We start from the raw sequence: 27,062 nt of genomic DNA on the forward strand, positions 1-27,062 counted from the left end.
AGGGTCCTTGCGCTCAGGGCATGAGTATAGTCGGAGATGGGTAGGCACAGGCTCCAGGCACCGAAAAATTATTGGCCCCACACGTGGCATCGCCTTGCCTTGCTCCAATTCTTCGCCAGCAGACGGAGATAGCAAGACTAGATGCGGTGTACAGCACTGTTCCAGCAAGGTCGTGGTGGCTTCGGCATGTGCTCGCCACCAACCCCGGCAGTGAGCATGGTAAGCTCAACCGGTAGCGGTGTATGGTCATCTCTTCGAGGTATATGTATGGGAGCTGCACGTTTTTCTTTGCTCACCAGCACTCAGCTTCCTCTGCTAAACAAGCCACTTCCTGATCCATCAGTTCCATTGGTCAACAGACAATATGCGTTTCAACTCCCCCATCGCACTGGCCCTGCTCGCTGGAACTCTATCACACGCGCTACCAGCTCCACAAGATGCGCCGATAGACCCCTCTTCGCTACCAACTGCTCCCTCGAGCGATCCATCTGTCGCTAGCGAACAACTTGAGCAATTGGCTCTGTTCGCTCAGCAACAAGTCGAGGAAGCACTGGCAGCAACTTCGTCAAAGCGAGCCGCTTGCACATGGAACAATGTGTCGGTACGCAAAGAATGGAGCGCCCTGACGAAGCCGGAACGCAAAGCCTACACCGATGCCGTACTCTGCCTCCAAAAGAAGAAGGCCAATACGCCTGCTTCACTCATCCCAGGAGCAAAGTCTCGCTTCGATGACTTTGTTGGCAACCACATCCTGAAGACCATGGAGATCCACTACACTGGTACCTTCCTGGCGTGGCACAGGTACTTCACCTGGCAGTACGAGCAAGCTCTCAAGAACGAGTGCGGCTACAAGGGCACCCAGCCCTACTGGGACTGGGCCAAGACTGCTGCTAGCGGTCTCGAGAAGTCGGCTATGCTCGACGGATCTGCCTCTTCCATGTCCGGCAATGGAAAGTTCATTCCCGGCCAGGGACAAGTTGTCATCGCAGGCAGGGGCGAACCATACATCTACATCCCCGCCGGTACCGGTGGTGGCTGTGTAACGAGCGGCCCATTCAAGGACATGAGTAAGTTATCAATATATACACGAGACGTTCATTCAGGTACTAACAATCATTCCAGAGGTCAACCTTGGCCCAGTCGCTCTGAGCACGACTAACGGAACCGAGATCGCAAACGGCGACGGCCTCTCTTACAACCCCAGATGTCTGACACGCGACTTGACCGACTACAGCAACAAGAAGTGGGCCAACGCGACCGCCATCGCCGACCTCATCATCAACAAGAAGGACATTTGGCAATTCGAGATGGTCATGCAGGGTGTGCCAGGAACAGACAGTCTGGGTGTCCACGGCGGTGGTCACTACTCTATGGGCGGTGACCCCGGACGTGACTTCTTCGTCTCGCCCGGTGACCCGCTCTTCTACCTCCACCACGCTCAGATTGACAGGACTTGGTGGATCTGGCAGCAGCTTGACCGCAAGAAGCGCACGAGCGAGGCTGGCGGTATCTCGGGTACTGGCACATTCTTGAACATGCCTCCCTCGGCCAACACGACCTTTGACACGACTATCAACCTTGGCTATGCTGCGGATGGCACAGAGAGGATGGAGGATCTGATGAGCACGACTGAGGGACCTTTCTGCTACATCTACGTATAAGCTTGAATGACCGTTATGACACGCATGTATGCGACTGTATATAGAAAATAATTAGTAATTAGACATGAAACCAGTAAGACCATCATCAGTTCGCCTGTCGCTGCATGAGAGCTCTCAGATACGCAGTAAACGTATTAGACGGCATAGAACATCACCTTCCACCGCCACAACCTCGCGCACCCAACCAACACACCACCACCAACCATACAAGCACCCGCCACTTTCATCGCAATCTGCCCACCCCGCTCACTCCCCTCAATCAACGCCGCAGCCCCAACAACCCCACCAAAAGCACTCAATCCCGCCAACGCCATACCAACAGCAACCCGTGCGGGCATATCATCCTCCCACCTCCCATCCACCTTCCCACTAAGAAACGACGCCACAACAACCATATGCAGCGAAAACACCACCCCAAGCGCAGTTCCATACAACGCCGCTAGTGGAATAACAACAACGAGTCCCGGATATAGCACAGGCGCAAGACAAACCGCACCCCCCAGCACCGCCGCAGCAACAAACATGTTCACCGCCCCAATTCGTCTCAGAACATGTATGTTTGCCGCTGCAGAGCCTGAGATAGCGGCAACGCTTAACATAGCGAGGAGACTGTAAGTTGCTGTGTCAGGGAAGAAGAGACCAGGGGGTTGGGTTAGGAGGAGGATGCTGTAGAAGGGGTATATGAGGGTTCCTGAGAAGACTAGCATGTAGCCGAGGAGAAACCACATTCCACCCCCCTTTAAATCGTTGAAGTAGTGTTTGGGCATACAGAGACGGAGTGTATGTCCGTCTATCCACACCTTCTCTTTCTGCGCATCAAGGCGAGCGAGGAGGAAGAATGCAGCGAGCAGTGTGGCAGCTGTCACGGCGCCGGTGTAGAGATGGACCCGCGCCCCGGTACCATCTCCACTGCTTTCGTAGGCAAATCTGGATAGAGCGGTATACACGGCCGCCCCTGCGAACCCCGCAAACCCACTCTGCACAGATACCAGCGGAACGTCGTTTCTGTAGTGACCTGCGAGGACGAGGCTGCTAATCGTAAAACAAGACCCCAGTGCGGTGCCTAGAACGGGTCCCTGCAATACCACCATAGTGGTATAACTCTGCGTTGCATACAACGAGAACTGTGCTGCGACAGCCATGATGATACCGGCTCCAAACAAGACTCTCCAGCCCCAGGGTCGGGCACCGGAGTCGATTATACAGCGGCGGTATACGTAGCCGATTGGCAACGGTGCGGCGAAGACGAAGAGAAGTTGTAGACTCGGTATCATAGCCAGACCAAGCATCGAACGCCTAGGGAATACCGTTGTAAAGTGGTGTTCCAGCGTCGCGCCATACGACAAGGGAGTCCCAATAACGTTGAAGAGAACAAGGGCTTGGGCCCACATGCTTTATTGAGTCGGGTCAGCGCAGTTCCAAGTCTTTGATATGCGGAGAAGGGGGCAGGGAGGGAGCGAGGGAGGGGCTTACGATCGATTTCGCTGTCTAGGCGCTGGCTCGTGAGGCGGGGGCGAGGAGGAACGATGACGTGTAGGGGCTGCTGGTCTATTGTTGGAAGGATTCCATTTCGAGACTGCAGCTGGGATGCCGAAGTTGCCCTGTTGGACGGCGGCGTAGCTGGGGGGTTCGAAGGGTTGTTGAGGTTGCCGACGGTTCATGGTGAAGGAGTGTCTTTGCCGGGGTCCCGGTTAGGTGGAGGAGTTGTTGAACGTGTACAGTGGGTGACGTGAGTAGCAGCGTCGAGTCAAGAAGTTATCCAGTAATGGAGGTTGACGTGTGTGTATCGATGCGATTGATGTGCAAACGAAGGAGCGCAGTACAATTGACTGCTACGCTGTTGGGTCTGTTGGTAGGCCTGTCAAACGCATCGGCTGTATGTCAATGCCGTCGCGAATGTGTCCCGAAGTAGGACTCAATGGCGATGATGCACTACAAACAACCACGCTGTCACAAGAATGCGAGTATACCTGTTGACAAGCGAAGAAATCTCATATTCAATCTTCCTATACCACATTAGTTCCGATAGAAACCCGTTCATTCCATACCATCCCTCAATCCACACGTCGTGATAACAAGCCCCCCCCCAAACGCCAAAACGATGTCCCTTTTCCAATCCCACACCCTTTCGTCTCCATCTAAAAGATGGAATTGACAATATTTCCACCAATCGTAGCACCAGCACCAAAAATCGCCGCATTCCCCAACTTCTTACCAAACTTCTTTCCATTCTGTTCCATCTTACTCGGCTCACCCGCCGGCTGTCCTACCTGTCCCTGTTGCTGCGCACCACTCGCAACATCCAACGGCATATTACCGTAGTTGCTCGGTGCAGGCGCCCCACTGTAAGCAGGCACAACGCTCTTCTCCTCTTTGCGGACGTAGCTAGCCGGGAAGATACCCTCCATACCCGTGCGCTCGTTCCGTCCCTTCCACCACTCGTTGTTCATGTACTCTGTCACGACGACTTTGTCGTTGGGCATAAGCGCGAGATCACCCGCGTCTTGCGCGTTGTACTGGTACATTGCTGAGGCGTGGGCGAGGACGGGGGGACCGGCGGGTGTGGCGGGGACGGAGGGGTAGGCTGGGGGTGGTGCGTTGGTGGGGGTGTCGGCGTAGTAGCCGATGTTTGCTGGGTTCTTCTTCTCGGGGGGAGGCGTGGGCTCGCTCTGGATGTTCATCTGGGAGAGTTGGGCGGAGGGCACGGCGGGGAGGGCGCGCGCGCTGTTTTCCGCTGAGACGGGGAGTTGCGATGCGATGGTGTCGTGTTGCGCTGGGGTGAGGACGTTGGACTCGACGAGGAATTCGAGGTTCTGCTCATATTGTTAGGATCATGTGATATTCAGGAGCTGGATACTGCTTACGTTCTTGATGTCGCGGAGAGACCGGTTGATCATCGCGTTTCTGAAGCTGTCCGCCATGATGATGTGTGTTTTGAGTCTTTCTATCGCGTGTAATGCGCAAATATCGGTCCTATGAAGACGCTCAGGCAGATTGTAAGGAGAAGTCGGTCAGAGAATGCGCGACGGGAGTTGGTGAGACGGGGTGGAGTTGATACGGGCGGGAGCACGCCTAGCACCCACACCACTCGGAACGTCTGCGCCGCATTGGGGCTGTGCGCGTGTTGGCTGCGCAACTGCCCCGACTTTGTTTATTGAATGAAACAGCCATTGATCTTACTAGGAACGCATCTGATGGCATTGTTTCTTTTGCGATCACATGCTCATAGCAAAAGATGGTTTTCTCAACGACACATCTCCTTGCGCGTCCCATCAGGGTCCAAATGTGGCTTGAATTTCTAGGTACCACCAGGCCCCACTCCGCCATCCATCCGTCCATCCATGCTTCCTCAAACACATACTAGCCCTTTCATCCTCAATATCTACTTCTCCGACAAAAAAATCTGCCTATACATCTCCTGCCTCTTATTCTCAAACGCATCAAATGCCTTCTCCACAAACCCCACAGGAATCTGTTCCTTCCCCTCCACCAACCCCTTCCACGCCTCCTCGGTAAACTCTTTCAACGGCATACCAATATTGCCTCCATCCTTAATATCAGGCTGGTGCTTCTCGTCATGCAACTCCGTTTGTACCGCAGGCGGGAAGATCTCAATGACTTTGATGTTGCCCGGGCCATTGCCTAGCTGGTGTCGCAGCACGAGGATCATGTGGTGCAGTGCAGCTTTGGAAGCGCAGTAGTTTGGACAGCGGGGCAGAGGCATAAGGGCGAGGCCTGAGGTTGTGTAGATGAGGCTGGTTTCTTTTTCTTGCTTCTGCAGGAAGGGGATGAATGCTGTGGTGAGGTGCATGTAGCTCAGGTAGTTTGTCCTAAACTCCATTTCTAGCACATCCAAATCCACGGTCTCGGGCTTGGAGAAGTCGAAACCGCGCTGGATGCCCGAGTTGAGGAAGATGGAGTCCAGGTCCGGGTGCGCGCTTGTTACATCTTTGACGAACTTGGGGATCTCGTCTAGCTTTGTAATGTCGAAGGCGTATGTCGAGACTTTTTCGCTGCCGTGCGCCTTTTGGAATTCGTCGAGCTTTTCTTGTCGGCGGCCGACGATGATGGCGTGTTTGCCGTCTTGGACTATCTTTTCGGCGAGCGCCCACCCGATGCCGGATGTTGCGCCTAAGACGAGGACTTTGTTGTATTTGAGAGACATGATGTGGTTTCGATATGAATGTTTCGTTGATAGGTAGGTATGGAAATCGGCCGGGAAGGCGCGTCTTTATAGCGAAGCTGTGTAGTGTTCATGGAAACATCATCAGCGCCGCCACCAGCCAATCTCTACCCTGGCTCGATAACTACTGTTAGCCCCATCACAGCAAGATCTCGGTGGTATCGGAGTTTAAACGCGATGGATGCTGTGTGGTGTGCGAGAATTCTAGAACGTATACGTCATGGTGAAGATGTGGATCGGGGCTCGGGGCTCGGCAGTTGCGACGGAGGTACCTGAGCAGGCCATGGCGCCCTCTGTACAACAGGCGAAGAACGACACAAAGTGAATGTTGGCATCATGTTGTGTATTGAATGTTTTATTGATGCTATGTCTAGCAACTGGGGTATCAAATTATGTTATTAAGTATCGCCATCCCACCTCTTCACGCAAGCATTATGCGCAAAGGAACTTCCGCATCCAGGCATTGCCCTTCTCCTCATCCGCATCCCTAGTCAACTGACTATTCGCACGCGAAACATTGACAAACTTCGGCCATGTGTTGGTGAGGACAAGGTACTTGATCTCCTTCTCGGCAGCATCAAACACCAGCTCATTGAACGCATCCGGCACCTCGACATCGGCAACAGACTCGTCGTCGTACAGCTCGCCCATGCGGGACACAGCTCTAAGGTTTGCGCGTCCGAGCTTGTCGAGGCTAATGGCGTTGGGAGATAGGTGGTTGCTTTTGGCGTTGACGTTGATAGGCAGATCGGATGCATCATCGGGCATGACGTTGTCGAAGGGTGTGGCGTCGCTCACGGAAGACGATTCGGAGTTGCGGCGACGGCCGAATAGGAGGTTGGCGGTCCTCTCGAAAACCATGTGGAGAAGTTTCATCTCTTTGGATGAAATGTTGATAGGAAATTCGGAAAACTCGAGGGAGATGAAGTGAGCGTAGATGCGTGTGGCAGCGAGGAACTGCCTGCGGCGGTGTTCGGCGATGGATGCCTTGGGTGAGAACCAGTAGAGACGCCAGTCTGCGACGTGGGTGAGAAAGCTGACGTTTTCGCCTGTTGGATGTAGTCAGTATACGTTCGTGTAGTAGTTGGGTGTGAAAGACTTACCAGAGAAATCCTTCAAAGCAGCAAATTGGAGCAGTGGCATGGCATTGGTCCTGAGTGCGTTCTCCAGGGCAGTCATGGTCAGGATGTCGGACTTTTGCGAGTCGAATGACTGGAATGACTGGTTGCCGATGCTGACCTCGCCGCCAGACTTGAGTGTGGTCGTGTTCGAGTATTCACTGGTGCTCTTGACGTCGATGGAGGCTGCGTCCAAGCCTGCCGATTTCTGGCGAGCTTCCCAGTTTGCGATTGCGTCGAGAGTCTCTTGGCGGAGTTTGTTGCCTCTGAGTACGTCGAGGATAGGAAAGCCGATGCTGGTAATCTCCATGATGCAGAAGCAGACCGAGAACCACACTGGCGGAGGGAAGACGGCGTTCATGGGAGCAAACGCGGGAGTGTAGAGACCGATGAGCCAGAGCGGAGATGCGGGAAGCCTGCGGGAGTCAGTGACGAACGCAAATAAGCAATTCTTAGTACATACCCGGCAACACAGCAGATCATGGTCTGCAGACGCCAACCGTGGACATCGCGGATGCCGCGAGACTTGAAGAGAATCCAAGGCGCGTATACCCAGGACCAGAACAGCTGCCACACGATCGATAGCCACCATTCCCAGCCCTTGCTGCACTTCATGCGCACTTCCATGCCGGTGCCGACAACGGTGTAGTCGATGATGCCAAAGCCACTGTGGAACTTTCGGGATGCGAAGTAGACAAAGAGAGTGAGGGCCATCTAGACGATGGGTCAGTTTGCGTTTGAGTATTAGCTGTATGAGTCGCTCACCTGTACAGCCATGCCGATGCCGATGAAGATCAATGTTCGCTCGATGTTGTCGGCGCGCTCCATGCCATTCATGATCCTCTTCCAGCGGCTGTTGACGACCTCTTGAGCCTTTTTCTCATCGATGGGCTCGTGGTCCTTCAATGAGCTCATCCGAGCAAAGTGCTTCTGGCGAGCGGCAAGATGCAAGAACTGACTGTTCGAGGCATGGAACAAGGCCATTCCTAGTGGCACAAGAATCGACATCGCCCAGAACTCAACCGTGCAGGGGAAGACAGCGCCGAACGGGTAGGCTAGAGGTATCAAGTCAGCATATGCTCGGTGTTGGCGGATCCATGTAATGCAAAAGCAAACTTGGATGTAGTAGGTGTGGGCGTACGTACATAGCGTGCAGAGGGCACCATAGATGTGCAGGACAGAAACACCAGCGAACAAAAGCGGCAGCCTTCGCATGCGTAGCGATGGGTGTTGGCGATGAGTCCATAGGAAAGCGAAACCAGACAACAGTGAGAGATTCCAAACAATGAAGATGGTAATGTACGTCCAGCCAACGCCGTCGAGGACAAGGAGTGGGTTCACCATGGTGTCAGTAGGGGAATGTTCAAAGAGCGTGATGAGTACTGAAGCTCGTTCGACGACACTGGTATCGTGAAGTTGGCAGACGCCTCCAACCTTATACAGACCGCCTCAGGCGTTGGAGGTTAATGAAAGAATCGGCGAGACGACAGGGCAAGAGGGTTCGCGGCATGGTGCAGGGTGCGAAGATCGACATTCTCTCCCGAAGATTCATCTTGGACGCGGGAGATGTGCCAGGGTGCGCGATGTCGATAAAGTTGTCAGTGTGCACCTGTCAGCAAACGATGTGCCGCTAGCTTCCACCGGATCGTAAGCCAGCGTCGGATACGGCTTCGCTCTATGCTCATTAGGCTAGTCCACGATCTGTCAACTGGGCATCCTGGAGAATTCCGTGGATCGTCATTTAATCGCCCAATACCCCAGGATCACATCCCTTCCAGATGATGCGTCCTTGCTTTCGTACGGTTGGGCGTGAAACACCTGGTTGGTGTGCCTGATGTTTTGTTTTTCTGCTCAGATGCCGACTTCTCGGAGACATTGACACCCTGCATACACGATTGTCGCGCGGAGAAAGGGTAACACAGCCACATCAAGGCTGCGAATTCTGTCCTCGCTCTGGTTGCCATTCCGCGCGGTCGCGTCGATCTCAGGAACATGAGTTCGCCGACCTCTAACCGAGCCAGAACGCCGACGTTTCTGGACGACCTATGCCGAATAGCTAGTTACACTCGTCATCATTATGACTCGACTCCTGGCAGCTGGCTCTCCCTGGCTGGCGTCCTCTATCCGGGTGCGCGGGTGTCCGGCCACGATGGATCTCACGGGAGGGCTCTTGTCACTTGGCCCAAGCGCTGAATCACACCAATGCCGCTGTCGCGCAGCGTGTCTGCTGTAGTTCCTGACGATCTTAAGCAATCCGATAGAACGATAGAGCCAGCCTATGGAGAATGGGGAGCGGATGCCAATGATTCGATAGTCGAGTTGATAAAGCGATTAGCTAAATGCCACAACTTACCTAGATGATCGTCAGGGACAGCGAGCGATTCCTTAAGCACGTAATCGAACGACGTCCTGTTACTATGCAAGACGGCACTTGAGCACGTGTGTGTAGTTATGTCGAGCCGAGCTGCTGAACGTGAATCGGCACGATAGGGTTGAGAAGCGCCGTTCCGTGAGTCCAGGCTATCCAGCCTCGTAACAAGGCACTTTGAGTGAGGCGACAAGAATCATGGCTGTTCAGCAGCGTACAGGCTTCAGAGATTTCAAGCATCCGCTCACATGACCCCAGGCGGTTGGTGTGTAGGCAGGGGAGGGAGCGGTACGTCGGTTGCGAGCCTCGAAGGACGCCAAGTGGTCCAGACTCTTTGGTTCACTAACGAAGTGTGCAGGTTTTTGAGCGTAGGTCCCGTTCGTATCCTCGACGGAGTTCATCGCTGAGAGTCTGCATGCGGGTAGGTCCTTCAGCTGCGGAGATGTTTGATCCCGTTGTATTGCTATGAGGTAGCTGCTCGCCTCTCGTGTACGTAGCCACGATCGCCATGTGGTAGCATGGCAACATCCGCGCTTGCAGTCTCCCCGCTCAGGGGGCCTGTCCCAGTCTATGATTCTGCACCGCGGGAATAACGGAAAGTGAAGATCCGGTGCGTCTAAGGGTTATACGTTATGGCGTCTGCTCAGCCATTGAGTAGTCACTTCATACCGATACATTGAATTTGCTAAACGTCGTCAATGAGCACGCTTGCTAAGACATTGGCAGAGAAGCGTGTCTGTGAGTGAAGCAAAGGACATCAGTGACTCCGGGCCGAGCGTGGTGTTTCGTTGAGGAAGTGTCGAGGAGGGGGAAATTGGGCACGAGTGCAGAAGAGGAGAGGCGTCGGCGTTTCGTGTTTCGCATGTCGCATGACGGCAGCCTCGCCCCGCGCTGGTGGGGCATGACTCGCGCTATGGGATTTTCTCCCCGCCATGCATTCGCGTCACTCTTGGGCTTACGCACACCACGCCCAGACATCACGCCCGAATATGCCGCCCTCGCCCTGTGCCCTGTGCAAGGTGAATCGGGCACTCATACTGCGCCCCAAAAACCACTCCAAGCTATGCAAGACGTGCTTCATCTCGGTCTTTGAAACGGAAATTCACCACACCATCACGACAAATTCCCTCTTCCAACGCGGCGAAAAGGTCGCCATCGGCGCATCGGGTGGTAAGGACAGCACCGTCCTCGCTTCTGTTCTCAAGACACTCAATGAGCGCTACGACTATGGCCTTGATCTTATCCTCCTATCCATCGACGAGGGGATCAAGGGCTACCGAGATGATAGTCTGGAGACGGTGAAGAGGAACGCGGAGCAGTACAGCATGGACTTGACCATCCTGGGATATGCAGAGCTTTACGGATGGACAATGGATCAAGTGGTGGAACAGGTGGGCAACAAGGGCAATTGCACGTACTGTGGCGTCTTCAGGCGGCAAGCGCTTGACCGTGGGGCATCGAGGCTTGGAGTCAAGCATGTAGTGACGGGACACAATGCGGATGACGTCGCCGAGACGGTTCTAATGAACTGTAAGTACTACCTTCAACGCCCCAACACAAAATACTGATTGAGATAGTGCTCAGAGGTGACCTGCCTCGTCTGTCGCGCACCACTTCCATCATCACATCCACGCCCTCCGCGTCGTCTGACCCTGCTTCGAATACCAACATTAAGCGCAGCAAGCCTCTAAAATACGCATACGAGAAGGAAATCGTCCTTTACGCCCACCACAAGAGCCTCGACTACTTCAGCACGGAATGCATATACTCGCCTGAAGCCTTCCGCGGTAGCGCACGTGCTCTGATCAAGAATCTTGAGAGAGTGCGGCCCAGTGCTATTCTGGATGTGGTCAGGAGCGGCGAGGATATGGCAAAGCTAGTGCCGGGTAGCGACGAAGGCTGCGGAGGCGCTTGCGCGAGCAATGTGCCTGTGGCTGAAGAGGAGGAAGGCGGCTGCGGAAGTGCCCAAGGGCGCAGCACAGGCGGCGAGATGGCTAGCGTCGAGGCCCAACTCAGGCAGAACGAAGCAGCAGTCGACGGCAACCTCGAGACCGACATCACCACGAAGAATGTCAACGGCAGCGGCCAGCAAACTAATGGTGCAGTACCAATAGCGAACGGAAAGAAGGTCAAGAAGGGATTTACACCCAAGAAGGCGAGCAAGCAGGTCATGGGCCAGTGCAAGAAGTGCGGATACCTCTCGAGCCAGGAAGTCTGCAAGGCCTGCGTCTTGCTTGAAGGCCTCAACAAAGCGCGACCGAAGAACAAGATCGAAGTCGGATACGAGGTCCAAGATGTCAGCCTGAACAGCGTTCGAGACGAACTTGAGGCAACTACGATAGGAGGAGAGTGAGGGGACCGCCAACTATGCGTTCTACGACTACGCCTATCGCGCAAGTTGCCATCACGGCATCAGTTCGGCCACAAGAATCGACCGACACATTCACGATCAGAAGGACAAGTCTATGCGACAACGCACCGATCCGATAGCTCTGCACAACACCAACGTCATGAATGCGGGAGTGCTTCCCTCTCAATGGGTCGGCACATCTGAGGTAACATTCAGACCGAAGCCTCGGTCGCCATCGTTGGTGTGCGCTACAAGAGCTCGTGGTTGAAAGGTCGGTGAGACAACCCCGGGCGATGGCAGCGTGACCTGTCAGGCCAAGACCGGTGTCTCAGTCACACGAGAGTCAACACTCCACTACCCCGCACGAATGATCTCGCACCCGCACCCGCCCGGTCTTACCTCGAGCTGTGACCATACTTAATTTGCACGACATCGGTGCGGCTGCGTTCGGGCTTGGTGGGTACGTGGTACGTACCAATTTTGGTCTGTACCGTTGTACTTCTCATGCTGTAGTGTTGCGCCGTGTTATCAAGCCCTCATACCGTCCAATTCCCGACATCACAGCACGTATTCTGAATTCCGATCAACATCATGTGTCGAGTTGGTGTTGCAAGCCGATGAATTCAGAATACGTGCTGTGATGTCAGGGATTGGACGGTATGAGGATCTGATGACACGGCAGTTATGCTGGAAGCTTTAGAAAGCATATTGCAATAGTACAAGGACCAATATATTGATAAGAAAACAAAGAATAGAGAGTTGTCCTCCAGAGCCCTCCCATGGTATCTCAAGAACCCGTTCCCTAAATACAATCCCATACACATATCCAATCAAACACCCATGAACGCCATGTCTACATGCAAACCGCTTGCAATGAAGATCCAATCCAACAACATATCCAACTAAACAACAAGATGCCACCTCCTCTGTATAGATAAAGTCGTAAATGAAACCTAATTGTCAAATATCAAACACCCTCAGTCGTCACAGTCTTTACAACTCAAACCCAAACTCTCCATCCATCTTCCACGGCCCATCAACAGTGACAGCACCCTTCTCGCTGTCAAAGTTACCAGTAGCACCAGGTTTATCCTGACCCAGCACAACAACCTGGGCAACAGTAACGCTCTCCTCATTCGCGCCAGCATAGCCAAAAGAGCCCGTAGCGCTGAACTTGGCGCCGTCGTACGAGAAGGAGATTTCGCTCATAGCAGGCTGATCAAGGCTCTCGCCGTCGTCAAGGTACAGCCGTCCCGTCGCCTTGCCATCCGCATCCGGCGCAACGATGATTAGGAAATCTTCTTTGCGCAGGGCCTTGGTCGTGTTGGCGCTGTTGACACGCTGGGGTACAATGGAGCCGCCGCGGATGTGCACGGGGATGTCGCTGTAGCCCAGACCACTACGCGTGACGTTCTTGCCCTCGCCTTCGACCTTGGCGTAGGTCCAGTAGTCGTAGAACGTATCCTGGGGCAGGTAGAAAGTAACCGTGTCGGAGTAATCTGTTACAACGGGTGAGATGAGCAGGGCGTCGCCGTAGAACCATTGCAGGTCGATGCCAAAGGTATTCGCGTCTTCGGGGTAGAGGAAGAAGAGGGGGTTGATCATGGGCGTGCCTTCTTTGGTTTGGTAGTACAGGCCCGTGTAAATGTAATCGAGCAGTTTGTAACGCGTGTCGATGGCACGTTTGGCCGCCTCGGCGACAACGTCCCAAAGATAGAATTCTTGGTGGATGGCGCTGATTTCCGCGTGGTTGCGGTAGAAGGGCTGGAAGGCGCCGAGCGTGGCCCACCGGGCGCACATGTATTGGTCTGCGTTGCCGTTGAAGCCGCATACGTCGGAACCGACCATGGGCATTTGGTGCATGGATACGAAGGACAGCATTTGCCGGATGGAGATGCGGTAGTCGTCCCAGGCGGAGAAGTTGTCGCCGAACCAGTGGGCTACCTTGCGGCCGGTGCCGGCGAAGGTGGAACGGGTTAGGACGAAGGGACGAAGGGCGGGACGGCGGGCTAGCATGGACTCGCGGGTTGTGGATGCCATCATGTTGCCGTAGAGATTGTGCGTGTCGTACTGCCAGCTTCCGTCGTAGTTGGTCGTGTTCATCGGGATGGTTTGGCGAGAGATATCACCTAGATGGCTGTTGATACCGTAGGCAGGCTTGAACCATTCGCGGTCGGGGAAACCCTTCATACCACTCGGGCTATCGTAGGTCTGGCGAGCACGGAGAGACTGGAAGCCGCGAGCCTCAACAGAATCTGGGCGTGGTGCGGAAATGGGCTCTACGTCACGGGCCTTGTTGCTGTAACCCGGCTGGAAAGATTCTGGGAAGCCAGGAATCGGGCGGCCGGTGTTGGGTCGTGGCGCATTGGCAGGGTGAGGAGGAATGTTGTCGTCGATGGTTTGCTGGCGAGGGTTGCAGGTTGTGACATCGTGGCAGAAGCTGGAGGCCTCGTTCATGTCGACCCAGATACCATCGATATCGATGCCTGAGTCGGGGTTGAACTGAATGTCCATTTCCTCAGTCCACCACTTCTCCGTGTTGGGGTGGAACCAGTCAGGCCATGCGACTTCACCGGGCCACTGAATTCCGAGCATGTCGGAGCCATCGGCGGCCTTCAAGAAGACGTCCATGTCGTGACCCTTCTTGTAGCTGAGGTACTGACCGCCGACAGCGTGAACACCGGGGTCGAGAATCAGAATGTATCGCTGATCGCGCGAGTGGAGTGTTTGCACAAGCTCACGCATCTTGGAGAGGGGGAAGCGCTCGGGGTCAACCGTGAAGTCCTCGCGAAGATACATGTAGTCGATATCAGTCCACATGACTTCAAGGGGAATTCCAGCAGTCGAGTAGTTGCCGACAACTTCAGCGACCATGTTGACGTCCCAGTAGCCGTACTTGCATTGGTGGAATCCAAAGGTCCAGTATGGGTACATGGCGGAGTAGCCCGCTATGTCGGCATACTGCTTAGAGACCTCGGCGGGCTTGCTACCGGCCATGAAGTACAAATCGATGACACCACCGATGGTGTTGTACTCAAGGTACTGACCGTCATCGCCCTTCTTCATTTCGACTTGCATTGGGCTGGAGTTGAGCATGAAGACGCCATGGGTGCCCTTGTCGCCACGGTGGTCGAAGTAGACAGGGTGGGTTCCGTACAGGTTGGCATTCCTGGGAATTTGGGGAGACTCCGCGTTCAGTAAGACACGCTCGTAGTTCTCCGCATTGAAGCGGAACGCGTCGCTGTGCTCACCAAGGCCGTAGAGGTTGGGGTTATCGGGCAGCTTAGTGCGAAGGCGGACATATTGCTTCTCGAAAACCAGCGGCACAGTGCCAATGTCAAACAAAACCTCGCCGTTGTCCCTGCGCGTCACATCGAAAGAGAATGGACTGGTCTTGAGGCCAAATTTAAGCGCCAGGTTTGCATCGCCGCGCCTCTCGAGTTTGGGGCGTGGGAACACCTCTTCAGATACTTGGTAGACTTGCTCAGCGGCATCGTAGATCTTGACATGTAGACGCTCGTCTATTTGATGTTAGTACGCGTGTCCAAAGTAGAGATGCTGATACTTACTAGTTTGGTACTCAACTAGCAACTTCAAGTCCTTGATGTCATCGCTGTATGCGTTGCACGCATCTCCAGAAAGGGTAAGGTCGGCAGTCAAAGTGTCCCCGGTCTCGACTAGATTTGAGGCCGTGTAGCCGGGGCAAGCATCAACTGCGGCGCGGCGAGTGAGAAAACTCGCGACATCGGCAGGGTCTGGCGATACAGGAGCCGCGTATGTGAGGCTCGAACAGGCGGCAAGCCCGAGCAGAATAATATTGATCATAACGATGTTTATCAATATTACCCAAGGGTGGAGAAGCGTTCGGGAAAGAAAGAGGAAGAGTAAGGCCCGTTTGCCCAAGAATATATACGTGGGGAAGACCTGCGTGGAAGGGCCGTGCCAGCATTCACGATATCGGTAGCCAAGGGTAATTCTGAGACCACAGTCACCGCTTGACCCACAAAATGCTCTTTTCGGCCTGTGTTGGCCACCTGATGTCTACCTGGGGAGGGTATTCATTGCTAAAGCACAATGACGCGATGAACGGTAGTATTATTCCCTCCGCTGGAGTGAATGTGGGGAACAACAGTTGTCATGCAGGAAACCGGTCTGGGCCAGGTACCTGCAGAAATGACCCATTTATACTGTAACAAACCAGAGCTTTCCGCCGAAGGTTGTACATGGGCGCGTACACGATACAAAAAAGCATGTTGTTTGTTTGGATGCTAGCATCTCGCTAGGAAATGACGGATCGTCAAATCGTGGCCAGGACCGGAAGTCCGGCCACCACCAAGGGAGGGTCCGGGGTAGTGCTCAGTTGGGCGAATACTCTTCCTGGAGTGCATCGCCACACTTTCCGCTCGGTGCGCGCATGCCTGCCAATGGATGCGCGCTGCCCAGGTGTGTCTGCGGACCCCGAGTGCGATCGTCATATTTGCGGGCGGCCTGGCTAGGAGGATGCCCCCGTGACGGCCAAGACACCATCGCGGTCAACAACAGGAAGGACGCAAGAAATTTGCTCATGGAGAAAGTGTCGCGAGGCCCGCTACTCAAACATCTGAGGTGTCTTCGTGACGTCGGGAGTCTTGATCAGATCAGTTGCGAGGCTCGCGTGGACTGCGGGGGCGCCTCTTCCGCGCTAAGCCTTTTAGCGCGCTGTGGAGTGCCGTCACCTGGACTCAAAGTCAAGTAACGGCATCTTACTCTTCCATCCTTGAGCGCGGGTGTGGCTGTCATCTTTCTTTCTTCCTTGTTGCTCTTCCTTCCATGGCCCACACCGCTTCCACAGGGCTTGCAGCAGCGCCGCTAGGCATCACGATGCCCTTGTGACTGAGTTGTCAACCTTCCCGACCTACCCGGTTTCTTCCCGATACAATCACCACAAGCTCGATCGCTGAGGGCCTCTTCCAGTGGTTCTATTGGCATCTCACTAACATTCACTGTCACGGAAGCCAGCCTTCACGGGAATAAAGCAAAGAGAAGGAACTAGCGAAAGCTTGGAGCTACAAGGTTGCTTCTGCGGCACGAACGAACCTAAGGCCGATTATACCCTCCGACAATCATGCGCTTCCGCAGTGCATACCCTAGGCGTTACTCATTCGACTATATACACTCCAAGGCTCCTCTTTTCTCGTTTCACCGATCCATCGGCCGAGCGGCATGTCACCATCTTCGCGCGCGCTGTCGTCCGCTATAGAATTCAGAGTTTGGTGTGTAAGTTTGGGGCGTTGACCTCCGTCTCGCTAGACACACGAACTTTGTTAGCCGCCGAGTCATGGATGAACTGGTGCGAACGGACGCACGGGCTGCTCCCCATCTGTCGATGTTGTCTTAGGCGCCGCCATCGTTTCTGTTCCGGTCTTCCAAGATACAAGACTACGAGAAGACTTATCGGACCCGAAAGTCGCAAGAGTACTATCGGAAGGGTAGGTAGGCTTCTGAGAAGCATTAGACTTGGCGCGAAGTATGAAACACCAGCCTCAACTCACGGTCGAACTTCGGTTGGTCATCACTGGTTGTGAGGCGGTGCGGTTCCTTGTTGGGCTTGCTTGCGGTTGGATGCTCTTACGGTGCGAGCAGTTTCGTCCTTTAAGTCCATCTGGTGTAGAGAACTGCTGGACGTGAGACGAGGCCGCATTCTTGAAGCATCTCTGCTGTTGATTCGAGGCCGCCGAAAGACATCGTCGCCGCCTAAGAAGAGTTGGATATCAACACAGGCCGCAAAGAAAGTGGAGCCAGATCTCATGTATCCCTTTCGTACTATGTCAGCCGAGATCTGGGCTGATCTCAGGTACTGTGGATTGGAGGCCGCAGAATCAGTAGGCGAACGTTCGTATGGCTTCCGGTCAAGTCTGTCGGTACGTACTTTCCTACGTTTATAATTGGCGGCCGCTACGTGATGTTCAAAAAAGCTTTTGATCACAGTTGGAACGTCTCGACTGATAAAAGACCTATTGGAGGCCGCACTGGCGATATCATTTCACCTCATACCAGAAAAACATAAACAGGTTTGTAGACTACATTAAGACAAAATCTTGCAAAGTAGGTGACCTAAAGTTAACGTTGACTCCAGGGTGTTCAGTGTTTTCCTAGGTTTGCGTGATTTGGCCAATACACCTGCATGCAGGAATCATCAAAGAGGCTGAAAAGTAGACGTCTCATTGGAGGCCGCAAGCCTGATTGTTCTATCGCGAGGCTTTACTGGTGGCTTAGCAAGCTATTTGGTGTGCATGGTTTAGCGATTGGACATGAAGGACGGCCGCAGAATCAGTGTAAGCCATTTTCTTGGCCTAGCCCCGCGACAACTTCATCAATATCAACAAACTCGTTCTCAAGCTATCTACAGGGAGCCTGTATCGAAAGGTCGTGCCTTCAATAAAGTGAGCCAGCGATTACACGATAGTCGACGTTACAATGTCGAAGAACAGGGTTGAAGCATCAGGGCAGCACAATCAGCATACCGATAGCAGGAGATCCAAAGACATTAGCCCATCGCGCGATGGATACCGGACGACCCGTCAAAAGTTGAAACCTCATGCACACCCAAACACCGGATATCATCCGTCTCATGTGCAGTCCGTCAACGCTCCGTATGCGAAAGACTGTGTACGTTGTTTCTTCGTACAGCAATCAACAACGCTAAATCTGTGCAGAATACTCCAGATGTATATGAGAATCAGTATCGCATATTAACGCCTCCATCTGAACTCAGAGTACTGCTCGTTCACGAGATAGGGCCGACTGATAGCTTTTGGCTTCCTCCTCCTCCTCCTCCTCCTCCACCACCACCACTACCACTACCACTACCACCTAGTACGAGCTATGATTGGTCTTACTATATTCCCGCGCTGATATCACCACCACCGCCACCGCCTCCGCCGCCTCCGCCGCCGCTTCCGCTTCCTCTCTCTTCGTGGCCATATTCAGAATGTGCTTGGATTCGTGAAATTGAATTCGACTATGATCAATGGTGCCTCGAACGTCATAGATTGCCAGTTGTGCAGGATTATGAATCGGAATACACGCAGTTACTAGCTACAGAGGAGCTCAAATTCGGGCTGCTGTCAAGCAAAGATGAACCGTCCTTCGGTTGGTATATCGAGTGGCATCTGACTCATACCCACCTCCGTGCTAAGCTATACTATGGTCCCGTCGACTCTGAGCATAGCACCAACATGCGCTATCGAAGACGAATCAGTCACCATATGTACGATTTCCCTACGGAAAGCACTTATCGAAGGAGACGTATCACAAGCACCAGTTGTCCGAACAGAGATGGAAGTTCGAGATCGTCGATGTCATTGAGTCTTGACGATACACCCAATGCTTACATGGGACTCTATCTTACACAAGGGCAATCAAAAGATGTTCAAGGGCAAAGCAGCTTGAACTCATGGAAGCATTTAGCAGGAAGAAACAAATCGTGGCGAAGATGCCCTAAAAGACTTGTAGTCAATCGCACGCAATACCGGCTAATGTCAGCTCAATTGCGCAAACTCGATGAGAGATTCTTCAAATCACCACTCTGGGTTCCACAGACCTTTGCGCAATATCATTGCGTGAAGGAACATGGTCGAGGCAATAAGCTTACGCGTTTGCAATTGCAAGATCGGATTCAAAGGAAGGACAACCGGACGGAAGAGCAATATTTGGGATTTGATACGGAGCTATCGACTTCCGCGAAGAGCTCCGGAGCAGATGGCTTTACACGTCGAACTACACGTAGCCATCAAGACCACCCGCTGCAACTGGCAGAGCTCGGTACGGCTTTTATGAGACTGGTATGGGGGAAGGAGACGAGAGCGACCCCCATCGGACAGCTAGATCGCTTTCTTCTCGCTGGCCTGCTTCTCGCTGGGCGTTGGTGTATACTACATTTTGTCCGCAACGACAGTCACGCCGACGTATACGCTGTGGAAGACACGCATTTTCTATGCTCGAGACGTCACAGCACTATTCAGATAGAGGCTCATTACTTCATCAACGAGTGTCATGGGAACTGGAAGACGGCGGCAAAGAGGAAGCAAAGCCGACTGCTGAAGAGTGGACGGTGTCAGGCTAACTTTCGATATAATGATAGGTACATCATGATATTGAAAGTCCCCGAACGGACCAAGACGTTCGACATGCACAAGAGCAAGGACGACTTTCCAGTTTTAGATGGCCGCAAAGAGTCGAAGCTATCATATGTCCAGCCTGAACGTCGATCTTATGCTGAGGTTCTAAAACAGGCGATATCGCATGGTGGCATTGCGATGCGCAGTGAGACGCAGCAAGCATCGAGGTTTGTTCCCGGGACGAAGAAGCAGCGTTCGTCACTAGAGAAAACGAGGAGAGCTGAGAAGCAGAGACGAGCAAGACTTGCGAAAAGGCAGGCACAGCACACGGGCTGACTGGAAGATGTACCGAAATTTTGGGTACGCCGTGCCGCGAGGCGTCATCGGAGCTTTTTCGGCCAAGGAAATGTAGCATTCACTCTTGTCTTACGATCTTTTTAATACGGGTAGAGGACTATACCAGGCTTAGATACCGTTTTGATGATGCCCATGTATTCATCTTAATACTGGAACCACATGAGTCCAACTTCACGTTCAGAATACGTAGCAATGAGTGAATGGGCGACTGTTTATGTGTAAACAGCCAAAACAAGACAGTGCATTTGCGCATTTTGCCAGGTGGTCTCTCACACTGGACAATCATGCGGGAAAGAACGAGCACGCCACCGCTTTCCCCCATCAATGGATCCACCAAACAACTTGCCTGGCGTTGACCGCGGCAGCGAAGAAGTTTCAGTGGATAGAAGAACGAGCACGCCTCCGCTTTACCCATCAATGGATCCACCAAACAACTTGCCTAGCGTTGACCGCGGCAGCGAAGAAGTTGCAGTGGATAGAATTAACAAAGGAAAATCATCCGATGCCTGCAGACAGCAGCATTACTGAGAAACGAATAGGGATGAACCACTCGTTTGCAAATAAAAACGCGCCTATACCCTTACGCCAGCAACTCCACTTTACCAGTTTCGTCCGGTTGGAAGGCAGTTAACTACTCCGCCCTCCCCTACCAATAGCGTTGTTCAGACCGTGAGATAGACCACGGGGTCCGTGCAATGCCAGTTACATACCGCTTGTTTGAATGAACAGACAAGCGTCGATAGGTCCTTCCGAATTGGGTGGCGCAACAGGTATATTTGCGTACCTCTACTAAGTAGAGGATTTTGATCTCATGATCATGCTGACATGGTCGTATCCGTTCAAGTGGCCGAGGTATCCTGAATGGTGACGGTGCACTCTTGAAGGCGGCCGTCCACCGAAACATGAAAACGCTCCGAACTCGTGATCTTCCTTATTGCTCTAATAAAATGTTGGTTTCGATACTGGGTCTTTGGCTTTATGGCGATTGTTGTTCTCGCGGGTGTTAAGTATCTTGATGTGTCGCTGCAGCTCGTCTTTGCGCTTGTAGTCCCGGTCGCATGTACACACAAATGGACGGCCTTTATCTCCGCACGAGTGGTCTTGGTGGCGCTTCAAGTCTTTCTTGGTTGTGAAGGACTCTGGGCATGCTCTGCACGTAAAGCTTTTCGCGGATGTGACACGTCTATGTCGAGACACTGGGTGCTTGTCGATCCGCATTTTTCCGACTGGATTATCGTCCGAGGTATGGCCATTACTTTGCGAACTTGAAGATTGTCTAGAGGACCTTTCTTCTGTTGTCGAGGAAAGTTCGCTCGGTGTGGGCTGCAGGTAAACAGCTGTCTCGTCGGTCGGATGGGAAGCATTGAAGCTGTGAGATAACACCGGAGCTTGTATATCGGGGATAGCGTAATTAGAGAACAATGAAGATTGGGAGTTGAGAGCCAAGCCGTCGTCGGCAGTCTCTCTGATGATTGGCGAAAAGGAACATTGGGATTCGGAATTCGGCATAGTTAACAAACCATAATCGAAGTACTCATCGATGCTGTGATACCCTGGTTGAGCTGTGTCTAACGACAAACTCGTATCCCCGAACAAGGCGTTCGTGCTGAACCCAAACAAATCGCTTGGGTCCAGGGTATCGAAGGGCCTAACGGCAACACCTTCAGCGCATCGGATATCTTCGACTGTGTGGTTCGTCTGCCATGACAGATCCACTTGTGAACACCCGTTGTGGCTTTCGTCAATCGTCTGAAAGATCGCAGGCGAGGCGAGTCCGTGTATTGGGTCATTAGAATGAAGTTGTCTCGTATATGCCTCTTGAAGCGGACATTGACCGAATTGTTCTATGCAATGATCACTAGCTACGATCAGTCTTGCTATGTGAGGTATCGAAACGGATTGTCTACTTACTGGTAATAGCAATTGATGGCGTGGACGGCCTATGACTAGGCCGTTCCTCGCAGTTTAGTTGGTCGGTTGATAGAAGGCCGACGCTTATCGCATATGTAGCGCTTCAATCGGGCTCTGCGCAGCTGCTTCGCCCTCCGTAGGATGTCGAAACCGCTTTAGGCTTAGGCGATGTCGAGGTCGCCGGCGATCGTGAGCGGCGAAGCCGCCTCGCGAGATGGAAGCTGTGAGTAGGGAGAATATGTGTCTTTGCGCACCTTGGAGATTGGAAAAGGGGAAAAGAAGAGAAAGCGGCGGCGGCGCGCCCAAGATATGGCAGCTGAAGTGTTGCGCTGGCCGGGCTGAGAACAGAAACCCGCGGACGTCATTCAACGCTGATTGGTGGCCGCCATATGATGTCTGCCTGAAACCGGTCAAGGCCAACACTAACTTGATCGCGACTAGTCCGAGGTCCTCCATATGCCCAGGTGCACAGCCCGATCTGTTGCAGCCATCAAATGCCATGCCATCGAAAACCCTATTTGAGAAATTTCACGTACGTATAGAAGAGAAGTTAGAATGAGGCAGAAGACTTGTCCATATGGGTCAGTTTGCAGAAGCTATGTCGCGATCTTGCCGACACGAAGTACTGCTTTTCTGCAGATGGAATATGCAGCCATCAACGCCACCAAGGCCTCGAGGCATGCAAAGGCGCCGCCCGGCAGCCTCAGTATGAGTATCATCCCTTCCGCATTTCCCCTCCGCATTTCCCCATCCAGTCCGAGTAGCGGAAAGCCAGTCCGGCCTCCTCTGCCATAGCAGACTGCCTTCTCCGACTCACTTGTACTGCTTGCACAAGTCCAGACTCTCCTGGGTGACCCCGTTCAGAATCCTCCGCGCCTCTTCGACCAGCTCGTGGAGCTGCTTTCGGAACGCCTTGCCCTGCTCTGTATCGTTGTCCTTCCGGTTCTTCATACGCTCGAAATCCGTTTGAACGTTTCGCAGCATCTCGTTCAAATTCTTCTTAAGCTCGTCACCGGCACGCTTGATGGATTTCTCGGCATCGACCTTTGCGTAGCTGGCGATCTGAGCAAAGGGACCCATAGGACCGGGAATGGCTTCTCGGAGGTACTGATGGCGGGCCAATTTCATGGTCTTGCCTACATTGTGGAGTTAGTCGATGAGCGCGTAAGTATCAGGATGGATATACCTTTACCCGCAGCCTGCTTGGCGGTGGCTACAGTATATATGTCCGACATTGCCCGTGGAAAGTAATCGACTTCACTGCGAAGTTTGATGGCGCGGAGGTGTACTTTGCTGAAGGTAGATTAGCAACCGCGCATCTCATTCCTCAGCAGAAATACACTTACATCATCCCATTCTTGAGAATTTTTGCTGCCGCCGACGCATGTCGATCGATCTGCTCAAAGAAAAGGCTGACATTCTCTTTGAAGCAAGCACCGTAAGCATCACAGGCTAAAGCCTTCGGATCGTCTACCCAGGTAATTAGTCGAGGCTGAGTGATGTAGAGCAGGAAGCTTACTCTTCAATTTGGTGTCCAGAGCAGTTATAATCTCTTTGATGTCTTGGGTTGCCTCGGCTTTGAACAGCTCGCATGAATCATCGATGATAACTCGGAATGCAACGTCGATATATGGTCGGACAGGCCACATGAAGTCCTCATTCCAGTCCATCGCAATGCATTTCTTCTTTTGCACGTAGATACCTGCCGTGAATCAGTAACTTATATGCTACTTGATATGAGGTAGGGCAGCTTACCTTTCTTTCGACATGCAGCCCTATGGCTGGCAGCGTTCTGACAATGTGTTAGCAGAAAGACGGACATGGGTGTAGCAGAGGCGCAGCTTACCATGTCTTCCCACTCGACGAGCTTCTTCAATGCCTCCTTGTCAAATCTCGTTTGCAAAGCAGGATCAGCTAGCTGATCGTGGAGTAGCTTGATGTCTGTGTTGTGAAATTTGAGAGCTAGTCGTTTAATGCTTGCGTCGATGTCCTGTTACCGTTAGTTGTCTCTCGTCCCCGAAGAACCAGCGAATAATTCACGTACCTTCCGAGCTCGTTGTATAATTCCAGTAAGATGGTTCACCCTTGCTAACGTGGTTGTGCTAACTGACATCTGCACGATGTTCAACAGCGTAGGAACAGTAACCCTGACGAAATGGTCTAGGTCTGAAGTCCTTCCACGGGAAGACAGAGTATAGACGTGGGAGCAGAGAGCTGGGATCTGTGTCTGATCGAGCGTCATGGTCGGAATAGATAACGGGTCCGTCTTGTCGTACCCGCGGAGATGACGCATGTACATGAGGTTCGAAACGCAGTAGATGGCCGCGATCGCATCATCGCCGGTGTCTTCGCGATAGTTTTCGCTCATAGCTACTGTCACCTCCTTGTTGCGCGCCACGATGAGGATGTCTTTTCGTCTGCACAAATTAGTCTCTTTGATCCTGTTACATATTGGATACAGCTTACTGTTTAGCTAGATCGTTCTTGCGCGAGGTGAGCTTCTTCTTGCGTTTCTTCAACGGCTTGTTTGCCGTGGTATTACGGTCGATCATGTTATGTCGAATGGTGTTATCAATGTTTTGGATGTCTTTCTCGATCTCGGTAACTTTGTTTGTGATGGAAGCTAGTTGGTCTTCAGCGGCGACGTCCATCTTCAGCGTAGAGTTGATTTCAGTGTTCATGATCTAACTATTGTTAGTACATATCCTGATTTTGGGTTGCAAGTGCCTTACATCAGACTTCGTGCCGACGAGGATGACACTACCGCTTCGCCTTCGTCGGAAGGCATCAACGTACTTCTGGCGGAAGGAGAGGTCGTTCGTAATGCGATCGATCTTTGCGACAACTATGGTCATATGGCAGCTCTGCAAATAGCGATCTGCAGTATCTCTACGGAAGTAGTTGACATCAGAACCTCCGGGAATATCGGAAATGATAACGTTCTGTTGAAGGATCGGTGACTTCAAAAAGACCCTATAGCACGTCAGTTATATGAATTAGAACGCAGTATGCCATCTCTTACCGGTTGATCCTGACAAAAGGCCAAGGTGAGCATGTCAACGGCTTCCCTTGGAAGCTTGCGTTTGTAACTTCTTTGGTGAACGGTTGATACATCTCAATGAGATTTTCCGGGGTACTAGATTCGAAGCAAACTGACGTTTGACCTGGTTTGACGAAATCTTGGTGCATCTTCGTTGTCCAAGTAGTTAGCTGCTTAATGACTTTCTGGTCCTTGGCTGATGTGGCCGTCGATAGGAACTTCTCCATAGTCCCATACTCTAAGCGATCTGCGAAGAGAAGTTGGAGGCAGTCGCGTGCTGTCTTGATCTGATCTAGGTCTTTGTCGTCCAGGTCGTCCGCATCCTGCCGCTGCTTTTGCTTCGCGTTGTACCACTGTGTGAAAAGGTCGGTGACCATCTTTATACAGATAGTGACATCGAAGAACTCAACTTCGGCAGCGTAAGCCTTCGTCTGGCTCGGAGGTGCTTGCTGGAATTCTGTAATGACGCACGTGCAAGCGCTTCCTCCGTCACTCTACCAGAATAGATTAGCATTATATAACTCGCATTCTTGCAGACGAACTTACCTCGACGTTGAGATTGACCACGCCCAATAGAGCGTTCAGCAAAGCCGATTTCCCTGCGCCAGTGTCCCCAGCAACAGATATGCGGACTGTTTCCTGATACGGAATCTTGTTGTTTCGCAAAATCTGTTCGCGCAGGTGTTTCGCTTCTGCATCATCATACCCACTGCGGATCGACTTGGTGATATACTGGCCGATAGTCGACAGTATGTTGGTAGCAGTAGACTCTGTAAGGTTGAAGCCTGGATGGTAAAGCGGCAATTTGGGTCGATTTTGTTGATCTGGGTCGTAAGCCGGTACTCGATCGTCGCCATCGTCGGAGTCGTCGTCATCGAGATCACTATCTAGTTCATCTTCCATTGCGGCAGCTGGCAAAGTTAGCTCATTCACGCAAAGCCCCGTTTGACACATACCTTTTCGCTTGGTCCCCGCTGCAGCTGCAGCCGTAGTAACATCCGGATCTTGACTTAGGTATTTGGGATCCCAGCTGGATATCTCTTGTTTGGCATCGGCCTCAAGAACCTTCAACTTCTGGATGTACGGCGAAGCATGTTGTTCTTCTCCAGTAGATTCGTTGGTTAGCGATGATAGATCGATTATCTCCGTAGCGTCGGTCGTTGCCAGAGCGGGTAGATCTGGTATCAAGAGCTCTGTTGGCACCTCAGGCTCGAATATAGGCGACTCTGTGCCATCAGGCGTAGGGGTCTTGGTGTCGTCGATATCCATTTGGGAAGTAGCGCACCCGTGCTGGCAGGTTCCACGTTCACGACCGCAGGTTTGAGTGACGAGACAGCTCGAGGGTAGATGGGGGAAGAAGTGAGGAGGATGAGGAGCAAGAGTGTCAAAAGAAAGGCTTATGTATCAGCGGTCAAGCGCAACTGAAGGTGGGACCGCAAGCTAAAAGTTGAGTCCCTTTTGTACACAACAAGGTAAAGGTGAGAGACTGTCAAGACACAATATCTCGAGCACTTATACCGTGCTAGCGAATCTCTAGTGACCTCGTCTGCGAGACGGTAAGAGCGCGATAAACTCCTCCGAACTCAAAGTCATCATGGATGGTATGCTCAAGGCGTGCCAACTCCAACAGATGGTACCAGATCATAGCTTCAAGGGAACGTCTTACTACACAGCACGCGTGCAGAGGTTCGGCGCTGCCGCCTTGATGGACGAAATCGCGGTGGTGCTATATCTGGCTGGCCATGTTCTATGCTGTGAAGCCATGGCATCCCTGGAGGTCTGCCTTTACTTGTCTCTATGGGCCGTCATGGTGACTGAAGGATCCGGAGTACTCGCCGTCACCACGGATACGGCAGACAGGCCTGGTACCAGCATCTCGTGTATATCCAGGAATGCGGCCCCGGTGAGTGCGATGCTCGATCGGAAAGATGCCTGGTCGATCTTGAAGTCGTGCGCTCAATCAGTTGGAAGTGGC

The 27,062-nt window shown here is 52.7% G+C and overlaps 7 protein-coding genes across 7 annotated transcripts; 2 read left to right on the plus strand and 5 right to left on the minus strand.

The window, feature by feature from the left end:
- Window positions 1-364: 364 nt before the first annotated feature.
- On the plus strand, window positions 365-1,661 carry J4E87_007908 (uncharacterized protein; the record flags this gene model as incomplete). Its single annotated transcript, XM_049379501.1, has 2 exons — window positions 365-1,067; window positions 1,123-1,661. 2 exons carry the CDS (start codon window positions 365-367, stop codon window positions 1,659-1,661), a joined length of 1,242 nt encoding a protein of 413 aa, XP_049230729.1.
- A 2,138-nt stretch (window positions 1,662-3,799) lies between these two features.
- On the minus strand, window positions 3,800-4,582 carry J4E87_007909 (uncharacterized protein; the record flags this gene model as incomplete). Its single annotated transcript, XM_049379502.1, has 2 exons — window positions 3,800-4,474; window positions 4,526-4,582. 2 exons carry the CDS (start codon window positions 4,580-4,582, stop codon window positions 3,800-3,802), a joined length of 732 nt encoding a protein of 243 aa, XP_049230730.1.
- Window positions 4,583-5,043: 461 nt separating this feature from the next.
- Window positions 5,044-5,826, minus strand: J4E87_007910 (uncharacterized protein; the record flags this gene model as incomplete). Its single annotated transcript, XM_049379503.1, has 1 exon — window positions 5,044-5,826. The coding sequence occupies one exon, from the start codon at window positions 5,824-5,826 to the stop codon at window positions 5,044-5,046; it is 783 nt and encodes a 260-aa protein (XP_049230731.1).
- A 450-nt stretch (window positions 5,827-6,276) lies between these two features.
- J4E87_007911 (uncharacterized protein) lies at window positions 6,277-8,306 on the minus strand (the record flags this gene model as incomplete). The annotated part of the gene is made up of 5 exons (XM_049379504.1): window positions 6,277-6,893; window positions 6,948-7,378; window positions 7,426-7,676; window positions 7,728-8,017; window positions 8,108-8,306. The coding sequence occupies 5 exons, from the start codon at window positions 8,304-8,306 to the stop codon at window positions 6,277-6,279; spliced, it is 1,788 nt and encodes a 595-aa protein (XP_049230732.1).
- Window positions 8,307-10,319: 2,013 nt separating this feature from the next.
- On the plus strand, window positions 10,320-11,683 carry J4E87_007912 (uncharacterized protein; the record flags this gene model as incomplete). Its single annotated transcript, XM_049379505.1, has 2 exons — window positions 10,320-10,860; window positions 10,908-11,683. 2 exons carry the CDS (start codon window positions 10,320-10,322, stop codon window positions 11,681-11,683), a joined length of 1,317 nt encoding a protein of 438 aa, XP_049230733.1.
- Window positions 11,684-12,673: 990 nt separating this feature from the next.
- J4E87_007913 (uncharacterized protein) lies at window positions 12,674-15,505 on the minus strand (the record flags this gene model as incomplete). Its single annotated transcript, XM_049379506.1, has 2 exons — window positions 12,674-15,201; window positions 15,250-15,505. The coding sequence occupies 2 exons, from the start codon at window positions 15,503-15,505 to the stop codon at window positions 12,674-12,676; spliced, it is 2,784 nt and encodes a 927-aa protein (XP_049230734.1).
- A 7,355-nt stretch (window positions 15,506-22,860) lies between these two features.
- J4E87_007914 (uncharacterized protein) lies at window positions 22,861-26,356 on the minus strand (the record flags this gene model as incomplete). Its single annotated transcript, XM_049379507.1, has 10 exons — window positions 22,861-23,183; window positions 23,567-23,749; window positions 23,803-23,839; window positions 23,894-24,037; window positions 24,092-24,464; window positions 24,514-24,731; window positions 24,780-25,020; window positions 25,070-25,581; window positions 25,634-25,998; window positions 26,044-26,356. 10 exons carry the CDS (start codon window positions 26,354-26,356, stop codon window positions 22,861-22,863), a joined length of 2,709 nt encoding a protein of 902 aa, XP_049230735.1.
- Between the last annotated feature and the right edge of the window lie 706 nt (window positions 26,357-27,062).

This window comes from Alternaria ethzedia (assembly GCF_023757985.1).
Source record: "Alternaria ethzedia strain BMP 0044 chromosome Unknown scaffold_23, whole genome shotgun sequence".
Taxonomy (NCBI): Eukaryota; Fungi; Ascomycota; class Dothideomycetes; order Pleosporales; family Pleosporaceae; genus Alternaria; species Alternaria ethzedia.